This window comes from Littorina saxatilis, linkage group LG1, assembly GCF_037325665.1.
Source record: "Littorina saxatilis isolate snail1 linkage group LG1, US_GU_Lsax_2.0, whole genome shotgun sequence".
In the NCBI taxonomy this organism is placed as follows: Eukaryota; Metazoa; Mollusca; class Gastropoda; order Littorinimorpha; family Littorinidae; genus Littorina; species Littorina saxatilis.
The window spans coordinates 97,073,640-97,098,353 of record NC_090245.1 but is presented as its reverse complement, the minus strand read 5'-3'; the positions used below and the strand labels follow the sequence as shown (position 1 = coordinate 97,098,353).

Genomic DNA, 24,714 nt, shown 5'->3' with positions numbered 1-24,714 from the left:
TACATACGTTAGGGAGACACTCGTGAGATAATAATCGTTCAAATCACACGTGTGTATATCATGTAAATGAGGTCATGTCAAGCAAGTCTGGCAGGGACCTGTTTTTCCACTGCTTATGATGCCAAAGTCACCGAGACAAACATCATTATAGAAACAAAATTTGCGCTCGCTAATTACCCTCGATGAATTTTTAGAACTAACACGTCACGCCACACTTTCAGAGTGACGTTTCTTTGCTTTGGCGTAGTAGATTGCACGAAGCTTAAGAAGGGATCGAGGTTCCAAAACAAGCATCTTCAATTTAGCTGCTTCGACTGCAGGACATTTTCAGTAAAATACACGTAAGTACAGTATGTCGGAAAAACAGAATACTACATGGCTTACTGTATCGTACCAGATTTACACTCGTTGCTTTTTCAAATAGTGAACAGCTCGCTTTCGCTCGCAGTTCAATATTTAAAAAAAAACTCGTGTAGTATTCTCTATTGTTCAGATGTTATGCAATGTGCCCGAAATAGTTTTAAAACCCGTCATATTATTGTTCACCTATGGCCAAAAAGTGCATGACTTCGTGTGTCTACAGACACATGATTGACGCAAGTACTTCCCGGCACAGGAGAACAAGAGTATGACTGTGTACTGGATTTTACTCCAAACCAAAGAACTGCTGTGAAGTGTTAGCAGAATTGAATGATTTCCACGGAACTATACAACCGCGCATTATAATCACTCACCTGCGCAGGTAGACTGACAGCGTGATTAGGATTCGATCAAACTGTGGCAAAAAAGCACCTCTATCTTTGACAAACTAAAGACAAGTCGCGTAAGGCGAAAATACAATATTTAGTCAAGTAGCTGTCGAACTCACAGAATGAAACTGAACGCAATGCCATTTTTCAGCAAGACCGTATACTCGTAGTCCACCGCTCATGGCAAAGGCAGTGAAATTGACAAGAAGAGCGGGGTAGTAGTTGCGCTAAGAAGGATAGCACGCTTTTCTGTACCTCTCTTCGTTTTAACTTTCTGAGCGTGTTTTTAATCCAAACATATCATATCTATATGTTTTTGGAATCAGAAACCGACAAGGAATAAGATGAAAGTGTTTTTAAATTGATTTCGACAATTTAATTTTGATAATAATTTTTATATATTTAATTTTCAGAGCTTGTTTTTAATCCGAATATAACATATTTATATGTTTTTGGAATCAGCAAATGATGGAAAATAAGATAAACGTAAATTTGGATCGTTTTATAAAGTTTTATTTTTTTTTACAATTTTCAGATTTTTAATGACCAAAGTCATTAATTAATTTTTAAGCCAAAAAGCTGAAATGCAATACCGAAGTCCGGGCTGCGTCGAAGATTACTTGACCAAAATTTCAACCAATTTGGTTGAAAAATGAGGGCGTGACAGTGCCGCCTCAACTTTCACGAAAAGCCGGATATGACGTCATCAAAGACATTTATCAAAAAAATGAAAAAAACGTTCGGGGATTTCATACCCAGGAACTCTTATGTCAAATTTCATAAAGATCGGTCCAATAGTTTAGTCTGAATCGCTCTACACACACACACACACACAGACACACACACAGACACACGCACATACACCACGACCCTCGTTTCGATTCCCCCTCGATGTTAAAATATTTAGTCAAAACTTGACTAAATATAACAAGTCGCGTAAGGCGAAAATACAATATTTAGTCAAGTAGCTGTCGAACTCACAGAATGAAACTGAACGCAATGCAACGCAGCAAGACCGTAGCATCGTCAGTCCGCTGCGCACGGCAAAGGCAGTGAAATTGACAAGAAGAGCGGGGTAGTACTTGCGCTGAGAAGGATAGCACGCTTTTCTGTACCTCTCTTCGTTTTAACTTTCTGAGCGTGTTTTTAATCCAAACATATCATATGTATATGTTTTTGGAATCAGGAACCGACAAGGAATAAGATGAAAGTGTTTTTAAATTGATTTCGAAAAAAAAAATTTGATAATAATTTTTATATATTTAATTTTCAGAGCTTGTTTTTAATCCGAATATAACATATTTATATGTTTTTGGAATCAGCAAATGATGGAGAATAAGATAAACGTAAATTTGGATCGTTTTATAAAGTTTTATTTTTTTTTACAATTTTCAGATTTTTAATGACCAAAGTCATTAATTAATTTTTAAGCCAAAAAGCTGAAATGCAATACCGAACCCCGGGCTTCGTCGAAGATTACTTGACCAAAATTTCAACCAATTTGGTTGAAAAATGAGGGCGTGACAGTGCCGCCTCAACTTTCACGAAAAGCCGGATATGACGTCATCAAAGACATTTATCAAAAAAATGAAAAAAACGTTCGGGGATTTCATACCCAGGAACTCTCATGTCAAATTTCATAAAGATCGGTCCAGTAGTTTAGTCTGAATCGCTCTACACACACACACACACACACGCACAGACAGACAGACAGACAGACACACATACACCATACCCTCGTTTCGATTCCCCCTCGATGTTAAAATATTTAGTCAAAACTTGACTAAATATAACAAGTCGCGAAAAGCGAAAATACAATATTTAGTCAAGTAGCTGTCGAACTCACAGAATGAAACTGAACGCAACGCAACGCAGCAAGACCGTATACTCGTAGCATCGTCACTCCACCGCCCGTGGCAAAGGCAGTGCCCGTGGAATTGACAAGAAGAGCGGGATATTCGTTGCGCTGAGAAGGATAGCACGCTTTTCTGTACCTCTCTTCGTTTTAACTTTCTGAGCGTGTTTTTAATCCAAACATATCATATCTATATGTTTTTGGAATGAGGAACCGACAAGGAATAAGATGAAAGTGTTTTTAAAACGATTTCGAGAAAAAAATTTGATAATAATTTTTATATATTTAATTTTCAGAGCTTGTTGTTAATCCGAATATAACATATTTATATGTTTTTGGAATCAGCAAATGATGGAGAATAAGATAAACGTAGATTTGGATCGTTTTATAAATTTTTATTTTCTTTTACAATTTTCCGATTTTTAATGACCAAAGTCATTAATTAATTTTTAAGCCACCAAGCTGAAATGCAATACCGAACCCCGGGCTTCGTCGAAGATTACTTGACCAAAATTTCAACCAATTTGGTTGAAAAATGAGGGCGTGACAGTGCCGCCTCAACTTTCACGAAAAGCCGGATATGACGTCATCAAAGACATTTATCAAAAAAATGAAAAAAACGTTCGGGGATTTCATACCCAGGAACTCTCATGTCAAATTTCATAAAGATCGGTCCAGTAGTTTAGTCTGAATCGCTCTACACACACACACACACACACACACACACACGCACAGACAGACAGACAGACACACATACACCATACCCTCGTTTCGATTCCCCCTCGATGTTAAAATATTTAGTCAAAACTTGACTAAATATAACAAGTCGCGTAAAATACAATATTTAGTCAAGTAGCTGTCGAACTCACAGAATGAAACTGAACGCAATGCAACGCAGCAAGACCGTATACTCGTAGTCCACCGCTCACGGCATAGGCAGTGAAATTGACAAGAAGAGCGGGGTAGTGGTTACGCTATGCTGCATAGCACGCTTTTCTGTACCTCTCTTCGTTTTAACTTTCTGAGCGTGTTTTTAATCCAAACATATCATATCTATATGTTTTTGGAATCAGGAACCGACAAGGAATAAGATGAAACTGTTTTTAAATTGATTTGGAACATTTAATTTTGATAATAATTTTTATATATTTAATTTTTAGAGCTTGTTTTTAATCCGAATATAACATATTTATATGTTTTTGGAATCAGCAAATGATGGAGAATAAGATAAACGTAAATTTGGATCGTTTTATAAATTTTTATTTTTTTTTTACAATTTTCCGATTTTTAATGACCAAAGTCATTAATTAATTTTTAAGCCACCAAGCTGAAATGCAATACCGAACCCCGGGCTTCGTCGAAGATTACTTGACCAAAATTTCAACCAATTTGGTTGAAAAATGAGGGCGTGACAGTGCCGCCTCAACTTTCACGAAAAGCCGGATATGACGTCATCAAAGACATTTATCAAAAAAATGAAAAAAACGTTCGGGGATTTCATACCCAGGAACTCTCATGTCAAATTTCATAAAGATCGGTCCAGTAGTTTAGTCTGAATCGCTCTACACACACACACACACACACGCACAGACAGACAGACAGACAGACACACATACACCATACCCTCGTTTCGATTCCCCCTCGATGTTAAAATATTTAGTCAAAACTTGACTAAATATAACAAGTCGCGTAAAGCGAAAATACAATATTTAGTCAAGTAGCTGTCGAACTCACAGAATGAAACTGAACGCAACGCAACGCAGCAAGACCGTATACTCGTAGCATCGTCACTCCACCGCCCGTGGCAAAGGCAGTGCCCGTGGAATTGACAAGAAGAGCGGGGTATTCGTTGCGCTGAGAAGGATAGCACGCTTTTCTGTACCTCTCTTCGTTTTAACTTTCTGAGCGTGGTTTTAATCCAAACATATTATATCTATATGTTTTTGGAATCAGGAACCAACAAGAAATAAGATAAAAGTGTTTTAAATTGATTTCGAAAAAAAAAATTGATAAAATTTTTTATATATTTAATTTTCAGAGCTTGTTTTTAATCCGAATATAACATATTTATATGTTTTTGGAATCAGCAAATGATGGAGAATAAGATAAACGTAAATTTGGATCGTTTTATAAATTTTTATTTTTTTTTACAATTTTCAGATTTTTAATGACCAAAGTCATTAATTAATTTTTAAGCCACCAAGCTGAAATGCAATACCGAAGTCCGGGCTTCGTCGAAGATTACTTGACCAAAACTTGAACCAATTTGGTTGAAAAATGAGGGCGTGACAGTGCCGCCTCAACTTTCACGAAAAGCCGGATATGACGTCATCAAAGACATTTATCAAAAAAATGAAAAAAAACGTTCGGGGATTTCATACCCAGGAACTCTCATGTCAAATTTCATAAAGATCGGTCCAGTAGTTTAGTCTGAATCGCTCTACACACACACACAGACACACAGACACACAGACACACAGACACACGCACATACACCACGACCCTCGTTTCGATTCCCCCTCGATGTTAAAATATTTAGTCAAAACTTGACTAAATATAAAAAGGAGGAAGAAATACGTTTGCGGTCATGAATAAGCTCTCTGAACATCGCATTTTTCTTGATCCGCCCACTATTGTTAATATCCACTGAGACTCGGCATGTAACCTCTACGGGTAAATATACCCCCCCCCCCCCCCCCCCCCCCAAAAAAAAAAAAAAAAAAAAAAAAAATCGCGTAAGGCGAAATTACTACATTTAGTCCAGCTGTGGAACTCACAGAATGAAACTGAAAGCACTGCATTTTTTCAGAATGACCGTAGTCCGCCGCTTGTGCAAAACGGAGTGAAACTGACGAGCCTGTTCAGCGCGGTCTTTCTGAGCGTGTTTACCAAACATATCATATCTATATGTTTTTGGAATCAGGAACCGACAAGGAATAATATGAAATTGTTTTTAAATCGATTTGGGAAATTTGATTTTGATAATAATTTTTATATTTTTAATTTTCAGACTTTGTTTTTAATCCGAATATAACATATTTATATGTTTTTGGAATGATGAAGAATAAGATGAACGTAATTTTGGATCGTTTTATAAAAAAATCATTTTAATTATAATTTTCAGATTTTTAATGACCAAAGTCATTGATTAATTTTTAAGCCACCAAGCTGAAATGCAATACCGCAGTCCGGCCTTCGTCGAAGATTGCTTGGCCAAAATTTCAATCAACTTGATTGAAAAATGAGGGTGTGACAGTGCCGCCTCAACTTTTACAAAAAGCCGGATATGACGTCATCAAAGACATTTATCGAAAAAAAGAAAAAAAGTCCGGGGATATCATACCCAGGAACTCTCATGTCAAATTTCATAAAGATCGGTCCAGTAGTTTACTCTCAATCGCTCTACACACACACACACACATACACATACACACACACACACACACACACACACACACACACACACACACACACACACACACACACACACACACACACACACACACACACACACACATACACCACGACCCTCGTCTCGATTCCCCCTCTATGTTAAAACATTTAGTCAAAACTTGACTAAATGTAAAAAGAAGAGAGAAAGAGAAGAAATCTGTTTCCGTACGTTGTGTACAAGGTTGCTGGACAGATAGTGCACGTGTCACCGTCGACTACCCACTGCATTTTAATACGTCATTGTGTGTGACGTATGGTTCTACGGGGATAGGATGTAGAGCTGAGATCATGACGTCACATTAATACGTCATTGTGTGTAACGTACAGTTCTACGGGGATAGGATGTAGAGCTGAGATCATGTTGTCACATTAATACGTCATTGTGTGTAACGTAAAGTTCTACGGGTATAGGATGTAAAGCCGAGATCATGACGTCACATTAATACGTCATTGTGTGTGACGTGCAGTTCTACGGGGACGGGGTGGAGAGGATGGAGAGCAGAGTGCAGGAAGAGTTACACCGCCTGGTGACAGAGCTAGAGGCAGACTGCGGGAAGGATGTAGACATCGATCACGTGATCTCCGCTTCCATCATGCGCATCGTCCTCACACTGGTAAGTTTCAGCTCACTCTCACCCCAACCCCCAACTGTGTGTGTGTGTGTGTGTGTGTGTGTGTGTGTGTGTGTGTGTGTGTGTGAGTATGTGTGTGCTCGCGCGTTTGCGTGTGTGCATGCGCGTGTGTGTTTTGTGTGTGGGCGCGTTCGTGCGTGCGTGGGTGTGTTTCTACATGTGAAAAGGCACATGTTTTGTACTTTGAAAAGACCCTGCTCAGTCCAAAAAGCTTAAAGTGTTAATATCATAAATGTTCATTCTCCGACAACGACAGTACTGTTTTCTTTGTGTTATTAATTCTATTTATGATTTCCCGAACGCTCTCACCAATTGTAATGCTTGACCTCAGATGACAGGCGAACATCCAGTCCCCAGCCTGGTGGCGGTGGCCAAACAGTTCGATGAAACGTCCAATGAAATGTTCAGCCCCATTACGGACACCCTGCTGACCGCCTGCCCCTGGCTGCGTCACCTCCCCCTCCTACCCTACCACAAGCTCTGTCGTGACGTCATCCAGGCCCGGGACACATTGATGGAGAGGCTGTTCACACAGTCCAAGGTGAGTCGTCTTGATGGTGTGAGTCGTCTTGATGGTGTGAGTCGTCTTGATGGTGAGAGTCGTCTTGATGGTGAGAGTCGTCTTGATGGTGTGAGTCGTCTTGATGGTGTGAGTCGTCTTGATGGTGTGAGTCGTCTTGATGGTGTGAGTCGTCTTGATGGTGTGAGTCAGTTGTATGGGATGGGTATCAGTATTGGTGTCAGTCAGTTGTATCAGATGGGTATCAGTATTGGTGTAAGTCAGTTGTATGGGATGGGTATCAGTATTGGTGTCAGTCAGTTGTATCAGATGGGTATCAGTATTGGTGTAAGTCAGTTGTATGGGATGGGTATCAGTATTGGTGTAAGTCAGTTGTATGGGATGGGTATCAGTATTGGTGTAAATCAGTTGTATGGGATGGGTATCAGTATTGGTGTAAGTCAGGTGTATGGGATGGGTATCAGTATTGGTGTAAGTCAGTTGTATCAGATGGGTATCAGTATTGGTGCAAATCAGTTGTATGGGATGGGTATCAGTATTGGTGTAAGTCAGTTGTATCAGATGGGTATCAGTATTGGTGTAAGTCAGTTGTATGGGATGGGTATCAGTATTGGTGTAAGTCAGTTGTATGGGATGGGTATCAGTATTGGTGTAAGTCAGTTGTATGGGATGGGTATCAGTATTGGTGTAAGTCAGTTGTATGGGATGGGTATCAGTATTGGTGTAAGTCAGTTGTATCAGATGGGTATCAGTATTGGTATCAGTCAGTTGTATGGGATGGGTATCAGTATTGGTGTCAGTCAGTTGTATCAGATGGGTATCAGTATTGGTGTAAGTCAGTTGTATGGGATGGGTATCAGTATTGGTGTCAGTCAGTTGTATCAGATGGGTATCAGTATTGGTGTAAGTCAGTTGTATGGGATGGGTATCAGTATTGGTGTAAGTCAGTTGTGTGGGATGGGTATCAGTATTGGTGTAAGTCAGTTGTATGGGATGGGTATCAGTATTGGTGTAAGTCAGGTGTATGGGATGGGTATCAGTATTGGTGTAAGTCAGTTGTATGGGATGGGTATCAGTATTGGTGTAAGTCAGTTGTATGGGATGGGTATCAGTATTGGTGTAAGTCAGTTGTATCAGATGGGTATCAGTATTGGTATAGGATGGGTATCAGTATTGGTGTAAGTCAGTTGTATGGGATGGGTATCAGTATTGGTGTAAGTCAGTTGTATGGGATGGGTATCAGTATTGGTGTAAGTCAGTTGTATGGGATGGGTATCAGTATTGGTGTAAGTCAGTTGTATCAGATGGGTATCAGTATTGGTGTCAGTCAGTTGTATGGGATGGGTATCAGTATTGGTGTAAGTCAGTTGTATGGGATGGGTATCAGTATTGGTGTCAGTCAGTTGTATGGGATGGGTATCAGTATTGGTGTAAGTCAGTTGTATGGGATGGGTATCAGTATTGGTGTAAGTCAGGTGTATCGGATGGGTATCAGTATTGGTGCAAGTCAGTTGTATCGGATGGGTATCAGTATTGGTGTCAGTCAGTTGTATGGGATGGGTATCAGTATTGGTGTCAGTCAGTTGTATGGGATGGGTATCAGTATTGGTGTAAGTCAGTTGTATGGGATGCGTATCAGTATTGGTGTAAGTCAGTTGTATCAGATGGGTATCAGTATTGGTGTCAGTCAGTTGTTTCAGATGGGTATCAGTATTGGTGTAAGTCAGTTGTATGGGATGGGTATCAGTATTGGTGTAAGTCAGTTGTATGGGATGGGTATCAGTATTGGTGTCAGTTGTATGGGATGGGTATCAGTATTGGTGTCAGTCAGTTGTATGGGATGGGTATCAGTATTGGTGTCAGTCAGTTGTATGGGATGGGTATCAGTATTGGTGTCAGTCAGTTGTATGGGATGGGTATCAGTATTGGTGTAAGTCAGTTGTATGGGATGGGTATCAGTATTGGTGTAAGTCAGTTGTATGGGATGGGTATCAGTATTGGTGTAAGTCAGTTGTATGGGATGGGTATCAGTATTGGTGTAAGTCAGTTGTATGGGATGGGTATCAGTATTGGTGTCAGTTAGTTGTATGGGATGGGTATCAGTATTGGTGTCAGTCAGTTGTATGGGATGGGTATCAGTATTGGTGTCAGTCAGTTGTATGGGATGGGTATCAGTATTGGTGTCAGTCAGTTGTATGGGATGGGTATCAGTATTGGTGTAAGTCAGTTGTATGGGATGGGTATCAGTATTGGTGTAAGTCAGTTGTATGGGATGGGTATCAGTATTGGTGTCAGTCAGTTGTATGGGATGGGTATCAGTATTGGTGTAAGTCAGTTGTATGGGATGGGTATCAGTATTGGTGTAAGTCAGTTGTATGGTGTTAGGCCAAAAAAAAAAATTGTCTGTTTAGGGTAACATGACAAAAAAAAGTAGGGTCGGTAGGTAGGTAAAGTTTTTTTTTTTTTTTTTTTTTTTTTTTTTTGGTGTGTAAATGCTATGTTGGCTGAACATTCACTTCTTATATTTGATGAATACATGTTTCAAAACTAACGTATAAATAAAACAGAGAGAAAGGGAGAGAAAGAAACGCCAAATGTCTCTTTTTAGCATTTTTACCTCTTTTTTTTTTTTTTTTTTTTTGAAATCAAAAAAAAGTTTTTGGGTCGGCGCCAAATCGATAGGGTCGGTCGGGTTACCCTAAACAGACAATTTTTTTTTTTGGCCTTACGAATGGGTTTTGTAAATTTACTTATGATCTACTCACAAATCACTCATACTCTCTATTCCAGGTTCGACCTCACTCATAACAATAATCAAGAAGGGAAAAACAGTTTAACAATTTACTTTCGTCCTTTGCATCCAAATACTACACAATACATCTAATGTCAACACGCAAACTATTCAACTATCAATTCTGGTCATACACAAAATCACTTATCTAACTGGCCTTTACTCGCACACACATGCATACTTCACTTTCTCACGTTACCACATTTGAATCTTCCACGATGATGACGACGACGACGAATGACACAGGGTAAAGATGAAGACGATGTGCATAATGGCGATAATCAGGTTAACAGGACCAATGGTAGACGACAGAGATAAGGACGGTGACCGTAGACATGCTGGTATGACGCGTGACACTGGATAAACGTAGATGCTATGTTACAGTCATGCTCTCATGCTCTCCGCTGCCGAAGGAGACTATGGCGGTGGGGGTTGCCGGATTCATACTTCCTCGGTTCCTCCCTTTTGTCTGACGTACAAAGAAACGACAATAATAAGTCTCTGGTATGTAAACTGGCAATGTTGTATACATATGCATGGAGTTGGCCAGTTTACATAAACACTACTAATAATTCGATACTCTAACTAAATCGGTTATACAACATCAAAGAATATTTACCTCACTTCGGCAAGTCATTCACTCTATACAACTTCCATCCGTCCTCTGACAATTCAGGTAAAAGTGACCGGGACAGCTCACCCGTCCACCAGTTGGGGTGGATTCACAAAAACTTCACGTGCAACGTGACAAGACAAAAATCCGTGCGTGTTTAGGCTGTCAACCCTAGCATCCATAGGTGCTTGCACTTGACATTATATTATATCAAAATCATGTTCGTAACATCACCCCTTTCCCCCGGGAAAAAAATATTATTCGAAGTGTAATATTTTTTTGTATCAAACACATTATTTACATATTAACAATGTTCCGGTAACAGTGTGCAAAAGATCCTTTGTCACAGTCACAAAATCACAAAGATAGTTAAAAAAAAATAAAAAATTTCAAACTGGAAAATACGTCGTTGACTAATTCAGAACATCCAAAATCGACTTTCATGTCAGATCAGCAATACATCCATTCATACCTGTTACAATTCCTTCTCATGGGATAATACCTCTCAAGTCCTACTAATATGCACCATGCATGGAATTAGCGACACAATTCCCATCAACAGGTTTTCGAGTCATTATAGAAGCAGACTTAGTCCCATAAAGCTCACAATAAAGGCCTCCAAACCAGCCTTGTACGCAAAATAACCCTGTGCACTACTTCCCTAGCAGTCACATGTTATTATACCATCATGCGTACCCAATACAAATTCACATGCCTAGTCACATCTAGGAAATACCATCAAATACGGTACTGAACAATGACAAGATAATGAATACTCCTTATCAGAAAACGTACGAGAAAAATATAGAAAATGACCGCAACATAAGGACTGAAATGCCACCCGACACCGGAATCATCGTTTAATAACCTTATGCTCAAACCGTTTCAAACATATCTAGACAGGTAAAATGAGTTGTCTGTCTTCTGCTTTTGCCTGTCTCTGACTGAGACTCTGTCTCTGACTCTGTCTCTGACTTTGTCTCTTTCGTTCCTCATTTCTTCTAATATCTTCCGTTTCTCCTTCTCTTCCTCTTTCTTCTTCTCTTCCTTTTTCTTCTTCTCTTCCTGTTCTTTCTTCCGTTTCTTCTTCTCTTCCTCTTTCTTCTTCTCTTCCTCTTTCTTCTTCTCTTCCTCTTTCTTCTTCTCGTCCTCTTTCTTCTTCTCTTCCTCTTTCTTCTTCTCTTCCTCTTTCTTCTTCTCTTCCTCTTTCTTCTTCTCTTCCTCTTTCTTCTTCTCGTCCTCTTTCTTCTTCTCGTCTTCTTTCTTCTTCTCTTCCTCTTTCTTCTTCTCTTCCTCTTTCTTCTTCTCGTCTTCTTTCTTCTTCTCGTCCTCTTTCTTCTTCTCGTCCTCTTTCTTCTTCTCTTCCTCTTTCTTCTTCTCTTCCTCTTTCTTCTTCTCGTCCTCTTTCTTCTTCTCTTCCTCTTTCTTCTTCTCTTCCTCTTTCTTCTTCTCGTCTTCTTTCTTCTTCTCGTCCTCTTTCTTCTTCTCGTCCTCTTTCTTCTTCTCTTCCTCTTTCTTCTTCTCGTCTTCTTTCTTCTTCTCTTCCTCTTTCTTCTTCTCGTCCTCTTTCTTCTTCTCGTCCTCTTTCTTCTTCTCTTCCTCTTTCTTCTTCTCTTCCTCTTTCTTCTTCTCTTCCTCTTTCTTCTTCTCTTCCTCTTTCTTCTTCTCTTCCTCTTTCTTCTTCTCTTCCTCTTTCTTACTTTGCCGGTCTGCAAGTCTAAGCTCACGCAAGGAATCCTGTAAATACTTATTCTACAATACTCTATGAGTAAAAATCAAAATCTGGCAATTTCATTGGTTTAGAAACATGAGAAAATGATGATTGCCCATGTTTTGTGAAGCATGGTGATTTTCACATGTTTTGTGGAGTGTATGAATATCATTTTCGTGTATGAACACAATGGTATCAATAATGGCTGTCTACCCTCGAACTTTATCATATTCATTATGCTGGTGACCCAAGGAGGTTTCGTCACTCCATAATCACAAGAGTTAGCAACTGTCAAAATGGAATCTGAAGGCAACTTCGAGTTGAGTCTCTCATCACTGAGTGACTCAGAATGGGAGAATGATGAAGACATCAAGCAATTTATAGCAGAAGAAGGAAGAAAACAAAACGAACATGCCACACTCCATGAAGCTGACAAAGGAGCCAGCGCACAAGTGCCAGTGGGCCACGCAGAGACAGAACACCAGAATGAGAATGAATTCGCAGACGACAAATAGATACGTCATAATGGTCTCGATAAACAAACAGACATGCGCAAACACTTTTTTTTTTTTTACTTGCTTCACTGAAACAGAAACAAAACAAATACCTGTAGCCGAGACCGGAAGAGTATTGTAGTGAATGAAAAGGCAAATCGACGTCACGTCCTGTTCGTTTGGCGACATGAATATTTTTGGAACGTGATCATGACCAACAAAGTTTAGAAATGAAAAACAAATACTTCAGTTCCTATTCTTAACAATAGTGTCAGTTCTCGCTGTGTAACATATTCAGGATAGCCTCAATGTCAATGAATCAGCTGCGCAGTGTGGAAAAAAGGTACGTGAGGTAAATAGTCGACGAAAGCAATGACATTTTTATGGAAAGGAACGTTTTTCCCAGTGTGTCATTCAGCAAGATCGAGTTCCACTGTTGGTGAGTAAAGTAGAATGGAAATAGCCACCGCCATTTGACATGTTTCGGTTGTAAGTAAACATTTTTCTCATGTTTTGTGATTGGAATGAAAACCTCATCGCTTCGCGATTCGGTTTCCATTCAATCACAAAACATGAGAAAAATGTTTACTTACAACCTCAACATGTCAAATGGCGGTGGCTATTGCCTAATTCTACAATACTCTATGAGTAAAAATCAAAATCTGGCAATTTCATTGGTTTAGAAACATGAGAAAATGATGATTGCCCATGTTTTGTGAAGCATGGTGATTTTCACATGTTTTGTGGAGTGTATGAATATCATTTTCGTGTATGAACACAATGGTATCAATAATGGCTGTCTACCCTCGAACTTTATCATATTCATTATGCTGGTGACCCAAGGAGGTTTCGTCTCTCCATAATCACAAGAGTTAGCAACTGTCAAAATGGAATCTGAAGGCAACTTCGAGTTGAGTCTCTCATCACTGAGTGACTCAGAATGGGAGAATGATGAAGACATCAAGCAATTTATAGCAGAAGAAGGAAGAAAACAAAACGAACATGCCACACTCCATGAAGCTGACAAAGGAGCCAGCGCACAAGTGCCAGTGGGCCACGCAGAGACAGAACACCAGAATGAGAATGAAGACTACGAGGGCAGCATTGCCGTTGACGCGGGGTTTGATGAGCCTCCCCAAAACTCCACCAAGAAACGAAAACGACAATTTCTGCCAACAACGGAACAGGAACGAAAGGAGATTGCCGACAACGTCGACTCAAAGGGAACGAAAAGGGCTACAAAGTTTGGCGTCAAACTTTTCAAAGGTACGTCGAATGTCGCACTTTTCATGATGAATCAAGTTTATTTTCTCTTTTCCCTTATTTTTATTCTCGCTGAATTTGTGTCCTGTTAGTTCCAAAGCCCTTGCACTCATAGATATAAGTCTTTGCTAGTTTTTGTTTTTTTCTCCATCGATCATTTTGCATTCATGAACAAGGAGTTGAACGATATTACGCATTATTTGATTACGTCATTTCATAAAAGATGACGTCATCTCTCTCTCTCTCTCTCTCTCTCTCTCTCTCTCTCTCTCTCTCCCCCCCCTCGTTCTGTCACGCACGCAAGTTATGCATTGATGGTAAAACGAAGTAATTCCAGTGGCGGAGGCAAATCATTTATTTGATTTTGCTCTCACACACAGCCAATATTAGACTTTCTTGGGTTTTACCATCAAAGAGCAGACATGTTTAGAAACATTGAGAAGAAAAACAACAACACCTTTTTGGGTTTTCTCTGTTACACAGAATGGCTGGAAAAGGAGAAATTGGACCCAGCGTTCGAGGAGCTGTCGCCCAATGATCTCAATGAATACCTTCGGCGCTTCTATCCAGAAATGCGGAGCGGGACAGAGAAACGGTACTCAAAGAGCACAATGGCCGGAGTCAGAGCCAGCATCAATCGGCACTTGACCAACCCACCATTCCTGCGAAATATCTGTATAATGAAGGACAGTGCCTTCAGCACAAGTAACAAGATGTTTTGTGGGGTGCTGAAGAAGGCAAAGGAAGAGGGCTGCGATGAGACCAAACATTATCCAAACATAGCCGAAAGCGACTTGACAAAGCTGAGGTCAGACCAAGCCTTTGACCTGAATGATCCCACACAGCTTCAGGAAAAGGTTTGGTTTGATCTCCAGCTGCATTTCGCACGGAGAGGCATGGAAAACACGCGGTCTCTCAAAGCCTCTTCCTTCGCCATCAAGACGGACGACATGGGAAAGGAATACGCATACCTTAAGCATGCCGAGTGCACAAAAAATCACCCAGGGAAGATGAGTGACACTAACTATAAAACGAAAAAGAGAATGTATGCCAACGGCACTGCCACCTGTCCCCTGAAGTCTTTCCGTCTGCTCTTGGAAAAAAGAAACAAAGAAAATGACGTTCTGTATCAGAAACCAAGAACGGGGAGAAAGTTCAACCCAACACAGGACGTTTGGTATCTCAAAAGTGTGCGTGGTCACAACACACTGGCCGTCATGATGCCCAGAATCAGTGAACGGTTGGGGCTGAGTGAACGCTACACCAACCATTCTGTTCGTGCCACCACCGTCTCAGTTCTGGCAGACAATGGCGTGGAGGCGAGAGAGATCATGCGCATCACCGATCACAAAAATGAAGGGTCTCTGCGGTCCTACAATACGGACAGCACTGACAGTCGGAAACGCGCATATTCCTCCTTTCTCCATGTTACGAAGCGGTTTACTCGTATTTGTGGTAATGTGTATTGTTGTAAATAGAATAGACTATAGCGATGGTCAGACATTGGAAAGGGCTATAGGCTGCATACCGTCGCGTTGACCGCAGTGGAACCTTTGTGTAACTGACAAGGTTTTTCACGTGCAAGTAATGCAGGCGACAGCTCACTGGCAATGTCATAGCAAGAACGACTTTGTAAAATCAGTCGCCGTCAAGGAGCCAAGCTCGACTCATGTTTTTCGTAACACTTTAGCAGACGGGCTCCTGTTTTAGGTATCTGACTGAAGAAGGATGAAGACTGACGAACTTTCCCTATCAGCTTACATGATATCTTCTATTTTCATATTCATGCCAGGCCGGCGACTGTACTAAATGTTGTCTTTACACTCTTTTGAGGTATGTTTGAAACCGGTTATATGTTCATGTCATGTTGTCGTATGTGAGAAGAGTGACTGTTTCTGTGTTTAACGTTATTGTGTAGGCCTAAGCTATTGTGCTACACTGCTTAAACATGTGAGGGTTTTACGTAACGTTTTCTTGGCTTTAGAAAACAGGAATTAACGTGTGAATAATTATATTGGCTCATGCAGCTTAATATGTTGGACGAGTGAGTATTTTTATTGTGCGAGTGAAAGAAACTAAAGACAAGTTGATTTATGGACTATAAACTTTACAGTGTTCCAACTGGGGGGTTTTCATCGCCGGAGGCTGAACTGAACCAGTCAACTGCGGCTTGGTGTACATGACCATGGCATGGAGAGCTGGCAGGGTTCTACAGTTAGCCGCCGAGACGAACTGGAAGGATCAAGGACTACGTCAAGCAATGGTTGCGGTGTCGTGAGGACTGGTGCACCCTTGTCAGTCGTCTGAAGGACTTACAGCCATACCAACATCTTGAAAGCCGAAAGATGGCAGTAGGGTAACGTACAGTAGAATACCTATTCGTCTTACCTGTTAAGCTGCTTTGTTTGAGCCAAAAGGTGTCTGCGTCTTGGACTGTAGAGTTTCTTGCGGTGTTGTCGACCTAGAGTACTGGTCGAAGCCCGGAAATGATTTTGTGATGTAAAAAGCTTTGTAAACAATAATAATTAGTCTTGGCAGTGTCAAGATCCATTTAACACCAGGTTTTTGCGTGAGTGCGTGTGTGCTTGTGCCTTGTAAGCTACTGTAGCGGACAACTATTCAGATTACATTCAAGCCTGTAAACAAATACTAAATTTATAGAGTGGTGTAGAGGCATTTAAGATTGTCTAGAAACCGGCCAATAAAGGACCATAACATCTGGCGCAATAAGGGCTATACCACTCCATAACAAATGGCGCCCAATAAGGGACCATAACAAATGGCGCCCAATAGTGTTTGTTTGTTTGACCCTTTAGCAGTATTGTTTTCTATCTCAAGGCACGTGCGCTTACACGGGTGTGAATGATTGTTTTGTTTGTCCTGTTTGTCCAGTAACATTTTCAGATTTGATTTGATTTTTGATTTGATGTGTTGACTGGCATATTCTTGCAAGGCCAAGGTCTCACACGAGTTTCGTTCATGATATTTTTTTAAACAGCTTCTGAACATGACGCCTGTATATAATTCTTTTGACTTTTTGGATAATCTCTGATCGAGATTCAGAAAATTTCATCGTTTTTTCAACAATTCATTTTCTTTTGAGGAAAGGGGGTGATGTTACGAAGCGGTTTACTCGTATTTGTGGTAATGTGTATTGTTGTAAATAGAATAGACTATAGCGATGGTCAGACATTGGAAAGGGCTATAGGCTGCATACCGTCGCGTTGACCGCAGTGGAACCTTTGTGTAACTGACAAGGTTTTTCACGTGCAAGTAATGCAGGCGACAGCTCACTGGCAATGTCATAGCAAGAACGACTTTGTAAAATCAGTCGCCGTCAAGGAGCCAAGCTCGACTCATGTTTTTCGTAACACTTTAGCAGACGGGCTCCTGTTTTAGGTATCTGACTGAAGAAGGATGAAGACTGACGAACTTTCCCTATCAGCTTACATGATATCTTCTATTTTCATATTCATGCCAGGCCGGCGACTGTACTAAATGTTGTCTTTACACTCTTTTGAGGTATGTTTGAAACCGGTTATATGTTCATGTCATGTTGTCGTATGTGAGAAGAGTGACTGTTTCTGTGTTTAACGTTATTGTGTAGGCCTAAGCTATTGTGCTACACTGCTTAAACATGTGAGGGTTTTACGTAACGTTTTCTTGGCTTTAGAAAACAGGAATTAACGTGTGAATAATTATATTGGCTCATGCAGCTTAATATGTTGGACGAGTGAGTATTTTTATTGTGCGAGTGAAAGAAACTAAAGACAAGTTGATTTATGGACTATAAACTTTACAGTGTTCCAACTGGGGGGTTTTCATCGCCGGAGGCTGAACTGAACCAGTCAACTGCGGCTTGGTGTACATGACCATGGCATGGAGAGCTGGCAGGGTTCTACAGTTAGCCGCCGAGACGAACTGGAAGGATCAAGGACTACGTCAAGCAATGGTTGCGGTGTCGTGAGGACTGGTGCACCCTTGTCAGTCGTCTGAAGGACTTACAGCCATACCAACATCTTGAAAGCCGAAAGATGGCAGTAGGGTAACGTACAGTAGAATACCTATTCGTCTTACCTGTTAAGCTGCTTTGTTTGAGCCAAAAGGTGTCTGCGTCTTGGACTGTAGAGTTTCTTGCGGTGTTGTCGACCTAGAGTACTGGTCGAAGCCCGGAAATGATTTTGTGATGTAAAAAGCTTTGTAAACAATAATAATTAGTCTTGGCAGTGTCAAGATCCATTTAACACCAGGTTTTTGCGTGAGTGCGTGTGTGCTTGTGCCTTGTAAGCTACTGTAGCGGACAACTATTCAGATTACATTCAAGCCTGTAAACAAATACTAAATTTATAGAGTGGTGTAGAGGCATTTAAGATTGTCTAGAAACCGGCCAATAAAGGACCATAACATCTGGCGCAATAAGGGCTATACCACTCCATAACAAATGGCGCCCAATAAGGGACCATAACAAATGGCGCCCAATAGTGTTTGTTTGTTTGACCCTTTAGCAGTATTGTTTTCTATCTCAAGGCACGTGCGCTTACACGGGTGTGAATGATTGTTTTGTTTGTCCTGTTTGTCCAGTAACATTTTCAGATTTGATTTGATTTTTGATTTGATGTGTTGACTGGCATATTCTTGCAAGGCCAAGGTCTCACACGAGTTTCGTTCATGATATTTTTTTAAACAGCTTCTGAACATGACGCCTGTATATAATTCTTTTGACTTTTTGGATAATCTCTGATCGAGATTCAGAAAATTTCATCGTTTTTTCAACAATTCATTTTCTTTTGAGGAAAGGGGGTGATGTTACGAAGCGGTTTACTCGTATTTGTGGTAATGTGTATTGTTGTAAATAGAATAGACTATAGCGATGGTCAGACATTGGAAAGGGCTATAGGCTGCATACCGTCGCGTTGACCGCAGTGGAACCTTTGTGTAACTGACAAGGTTTTTCACGTGCAAGTAATGCAGGCGACAGCTCACTGGCAATGTCATAGCAAGAACGACTTTGTAAAATCAGTCGCCGTCAAGGAGCCAAGCTCGACTCATGTTTTTCGTAACACTTTAGCAGACGGGCTCCTGTTTTAGGTATCTGACTGAAGAAGGATGAAGACTGACGAACTTTCCCTATCAGCTTACATGATATCTTCTATTTTCATATTCATGCCAGGCCGGCGACTGTACTAAATGTTGTCTTTACACTCTTTTGAGGTATGTTTGAAACCGGTTATATGTTCATGTCATGTTGTCGTATGTGAGAAGAGTGACTGTTTCTGTGTTTAACGTTATTGTGTAGGCCTAAGCTATTGTGCTACACTGCTTAAACATGTGAGGGTTTTACGTAACGTTTTCTTGGCTTTAGAAAACAGGAATTAACGTGTGAATAATTATATTGGCTCATGCAGCTTAATATGTTGGACGAGTGAGTATTTTTATTGTGCGAGTGAAAGAAACTAAAGACAAGTTGATTTATGGACTATAAACTTTACAGTGTTCCAACTGGGGGGTTTTCATCGCCGGAGGCTGAACTGAACCAGTCAACTGCGGCTTGGTGTACATGACCATGGCATGGAGAGCTGGCAGGGTTCTACAGTTAGCCGCCGAGACGAACTGGAAGGATCAAGGACTACGTCAAGCAATGGTTGCGGTGTCGTGAGGACTGGTGCACCCTTGTCAGTCGTCTGAAGGACTTACAGCCATACCAACATCTTGAAAGCCGAAAGATGGCAGTAGGGTAACGTACAGTAGAATACCTATTCGTCTTACCTGTTAAGCTGCTTTGTTTGAGCCAAAAGGTGTCTGCGTCTTGGACTGTAGAGTTTCTTGCGGTGTTGTCGACCTAGAGTACTGGTCGAAGCCCGGAAATGATTTTGTGATGTAAAAAGCTTTGTAAACAATAATAATTAGTCTTGGCAGTGTCAAGATCCATTTAACACCAGGTTTTTGCGTGAGTGCGTGTGTGCTTGTGCCTTGTAAGCTACTGTAGCGGACAACTATTCAGATTACATTCAAGCCTGTAAACAAATACTAAATTTATAGAGTGGTGTAGAGGCATTTAAGATTGTCTAGAAACCGGCCAATAAAGGACCATAACATCTGGCGCAATAAGGGCTATACCACTCCATAACACTCCAGAACGCGAATGTCGAACAGAGCGAGGCCGGTTGCGGGATTTCTCCCCCTACACCAAAACACCCACAAAACAAAGCAGGTCTTACCGCATGTGCATCTTCCAGTTGCGTGCATGTCCCTCCGTCCTCCGTTTCTAATTTCACCAACATCGGCATCCCCATGATGAACATTACCAACAGCGTGGTGAATGTCCACTACCACAGCACATGATGATGATATAATCCCAGAATTCCGAAATAGTTGTTCTCCTGACTGGCTCAGGGTTGGCGTTGTATGTGTAGGTGTTTTTTCCCCACAGAGCTTCCTCAGTTGTTGGGGTTTGTTTTCGTTGGTTTTTTTTTTGGTTTTTTTTTTGTTGCTTTTCAAGCCCACATAATTTCTGTTGTTGATGCGACTGTCTGAACGAATCTGCTCCAATTTCTTCATGTTCATGGCGTTGACTTTGAATGATCCAATAAACATGGAAAACAATATCTTTTGTATTATTTTACGTTGCAAACGCAGCGTCTTTGCATCTGTTCAGTTTGCGAACGCTGCCTCATCTCTCACTTTCTCTATCTCTCTGTGTGCTAAATTCGCAGACGACAAATAGATACGTCATAATGGTCTCGATAAACAAACAGACATGCGCAAACACTTTATTTTTTGTTTACTTGCTTCACTGAAACAGAAACAAAACAAATACCTGTAGCCGAGACCGGAAGAGTATTGTAGTGAATGAAAAGGCAAATCGACGTCACGTCCTGTTCGTTTGGCGACATGAATATTTTTGGAACGTGATCATGACCAACAAAGTTTAGAAATGAAAAACAAATACTTCAGTTCCTATTCTTAACAATAGTGTCAGTTCTCGCTGTGTAACATATTCAGGATAGCCTCAATGTCAATGAATCAGCTGCGCAGTGTGGAAAAAAGGTACGTGAGGTAAATAGTCGACGAAAGCAATGACATTTTTATGGAAAGGAACGTTTTTCCCAGTGTGTCATTCAGCAAGATCGAGTTCCACTGTTGGTGAGTAAAGTAGAATGGAAATAGCCACCGCCATTTGACATGTTTCGGTTGTAAGTAAACATTTTTCTCATGTTTTGTGATTGGAATGAAAACCTCATCGCTTCGCGATTCGGTTTCCATTCAATCACAAAACATGAGAAAAATGTTTACTTACAACCTCAACATGTCAAATGGCGGTGGCTATTGCCTAAGTGGTCTCGGCTTCATTCAGTCCCATATATTTCGCCTCCGACCTTAACTGTGCAATCAAAGTGTGTTCGGATTCATCCTCACTCCCCTCCGGTTTTGCATCAGCCATGATGAAAATTGTATCAAATATGCACAAACTTGCAAAAATTCACAACCCCAGCGCTACAAAAAATTTCTATCAACTAGAACAGCGCCATATAACCATGTGTATATACATACAATATCACTATAAATGACAAGCGAAAAGAAAACAACAAGAAAAAGTATCTTCAATTGCAAGGAAAAAATTGAATTCCAAACCCAAGGTTGCTGTTGTCAGGTATCAACAGACAAAATAATTATCCTCAAAAATGAAACTCTGTTTCCCACTGACTCAAAATAAATCAATGAAAACGTATCTCCAACTGCCCCAAGAACTAAACGAGCAAATTAATCTCTATGCCAAACGAGAAACTTAAAAATGCAAACAAAGGGCCATGGGAAAACTCATTGAAAAAAAGGTACACATACTAAAATGGTACTAGCAAGCTCGCTGACTCGCGACTTGATATGAATTTAACTGGCAATTTTGAAGAAAAAAATAATATGGGCTCTGGCAAGCTCGCCAATTGTTACGAATGGGTTTTGTAAATTTACTTATGATCTACTCACAAATCACTCATACTCTCTATTCCAGGTTCGACCTCACTCATAACAATAATCAAGAAGGGAAAAGCAGTTTAACAATTTACTTTCGTCCTTTGCATCCAAATACTACACAATACATCTAATGTCAACACGCAAACTATTCAACTATCAATTCTGGTCATACACAAAATCACTTATCTAACTGGCCTTTACTCGCACACACATGCATACTTCACTTTCTCACGTTACCACATTTGAATCTTCCACGATGATGACGACGACGACGAATGACACAGGGTAAAGATGAAGACGATGTGCATAATGGCGATAATCAGGTTAACAGGACCAATGGTAGACGACAGAGATGAGGACGGTGACCGTAGACATGCTGGTATGACGCGTGACACTGGATAAACGTAGATGCTATGTTACAGTCATGCTCTCATGCTCTCCGCTGCCGAAGGAGACTATGGCGGTGGGGGTTGCCGGATTCATACTTCCTCGGTTCCTCCCTTTTGTCTGACGTACAAAGAAACGACAATAATAAGTCTCTGGTATGTAAACTGGCAATGTTGTATACATATGCATGGAGTTGGCCAGTTTACATAAACACTACTAATAATTCGATACTCTAACTAAATCGGTTATACAACATCAAAGAATATTTACCTCACTTCGGCAAGTCATTCACTCTATACAACTTCCATCCGTCCTCTGTGACAATTCAGGTAAAAGTGACCGGGACAGCTCACCCGTCCACCAGTTGGGGTGGATTCACAAAAACTTCACGTGCAACGTGACAAGACAAAAATCCGTGCGTGTTTAGGCTGTCAACCCTAGCATCCATAGGTGCTTGCACTTGACATTATATTATATCAAAATCATGTTCGTAACATATGGGATGGGTATCAGTATTGGTGTCAGTTAGTTGTATGGGATGGGTATCAGTATTGGTGTAAGTCAGTTGTATGGGATGGGTATCAGTATTGGTGTAAGTCAGTTGTATGGGATGGGTATCAGTATTGGTGTAAGTCAGTTGTTTGGGATGGGTATTAGTATTGGTGTAAGTCAGTTGTATGGGATGGGTATCAGTATTGGTGTAAGTCAGTTGTATGGGATGGGTATCAGTATTGGTGTCAGTCAGTTGTATGGGATGGGTATCAGTATTGGTGTAAGTCAGTTGTATGGGATGGGTATCAGTATTGGTGTAAGTCAGTTGTATGGGATGGGTATCAGTATTGGTGTCAGTCAGTTGTATGGGATGGGTATCAGTATTGGTGTCAGTCAGTTGTATGGGATGGGTATCAGTATTGGTGTCAGTCAGTTGTATGGGATGGGTATCAGTATTGGTGTCAGTCAGTTGTATCGGATGGGTATCAGTATTGGTGTCAGTTGTCACGTAAAATTACGTGAATCCATGTCCAGCGACTCTATGTTTATTGTTGTGTTAGGGTTGGATATTATTTTGTTGTGAAATAAAATGAATAAATGAATGTAGTGGTTTTTTTGTCTATGTTTTATCAAATGTAATGTAGCAAGTGCCTGTGCATTGTAAGGATAACCAAGACCGGAACGGAAATACGTCAGTTCATGAATGACGTCATATCATTTTGTTGGGAACTTGGAAACAGACAGATCAGTTCAAAGGCCGCAGGTAGCGACAACATTATGATTGGGCAGCGATTCTGATAAAGCCACGTAAGTGTGAAGCTAGTCGGTTGGTCGTCAAGTGAACGGCACATCCAAATCGAGGCAAGGCTATCAGTTGGCGAACGCACGGCAAGCGAGAAGTTCTGTTCTGTGAACGTTAGATTCAAGTTCAGAAGCGATACAAGCCGGAGGAGATGAGAATTAGCGGCGAAGGCCTCACGAAGATATCAAAGTCATCGGGCGCGAGGCTAGGGGCTGTATGAGATGCAGATCAAGCGGGTCCAGAGAGAGAAGAGGAGTCGGCGGTCGGGCGACGAGCGTGGGAGCGCGGCGGCCTGGGAGAAAAGAATGGAGACGCTCCAGTTGCTAAGCCGGACACCCGCGAGTTTTGGATCCCAATAGTTGTGTTCATCATGTTCTTACACCGTTAGGGTACGTATATTTGTGATGGGTTATTCATTTCCGAACTGGTGACCATTTCATTGTTTTGCTAATGCATAGCCCTGATGTTTGAATAGAAGTTACTAGGAAATTATTGTTGTTGGATTGATTGTTGATGTTGAGTCTATGAATCGTAGAGAGAATGGATCGTATGAGGGTGTCATAACCCTGCAAGACAGTTTGTGATGTCACGGATGAGAGAAACTGTTGAAAAAGCCATGAGTGCATAAAATTAGACAAAATCTTACTTTCCAGGTGTGTTACCTGTGGGTTATTTCCTATTCCTACTCCGTCTCCGGTTTCCAGTTCGGAGACCAGTTACATTCTGTATTCGAGAGATACCAGTGATCCTGATCGTCGATTTCTTCTATCAGCACCGACGGGGAAACCAGTGATCCTGATCGTCGATTTCTTCTATCAGCACCGACGGGGAAACCAGCAGCATTCAGCTAAGTTTGACTTTCAAGTGTATACAAAAAGGAACTCAAACCATTTCGGAACTCTAACAGCACGTCCACAAATAAAAATCCGATCGCGATCGTAAAAAAACAAAAGGAAAGATAAATAAAAAAAACTTACGATG

General features: G+C 40.8%; 2 protein-coding genes across 2 annotated transcripts in view; both read left to right on the top strand.

Moving 5' to 3' along the window:
• The window catches only part of LOC138955339 (steroid 17-alpha-hydroxylase/17,20 lyase-like), a 62,618-nt gene that overhangs the window by 23,796 nt on the left and 14,108 nt on the right, over positions 1-24,714 (top strand). The window contains exons 3-4 of the mRNA XM_070326980.1: positions 6,525-6,671; positions 7,021-7,230. Coding sequence (XP_070183081.1) covers positions 6,525-6,671; positions 7,021-7,230 — 357 coding nt within the window. The remainder of the gene's footprint in view (positions 1-6,524; positions 6,672-7,020; positions 7,231-24,714) is intronic.
• On the top strand, positions 12,367-15,799 carry LOC138951017 (uncharacterized). Its single transcript, XM_070322713.1, has 3 exons — positions 12,367-14,084; positions 14,565-15,536; positions 15,792-15,799. Exons 1-3 carry the CDS (start codon positions 13,706-13,708, stop codon positions 15,797-15,799), a joined length of 1,359 nt encoding a protein of 452 aa, XP_070178814.1. The 5' UTR covers positions 12,367-13,705.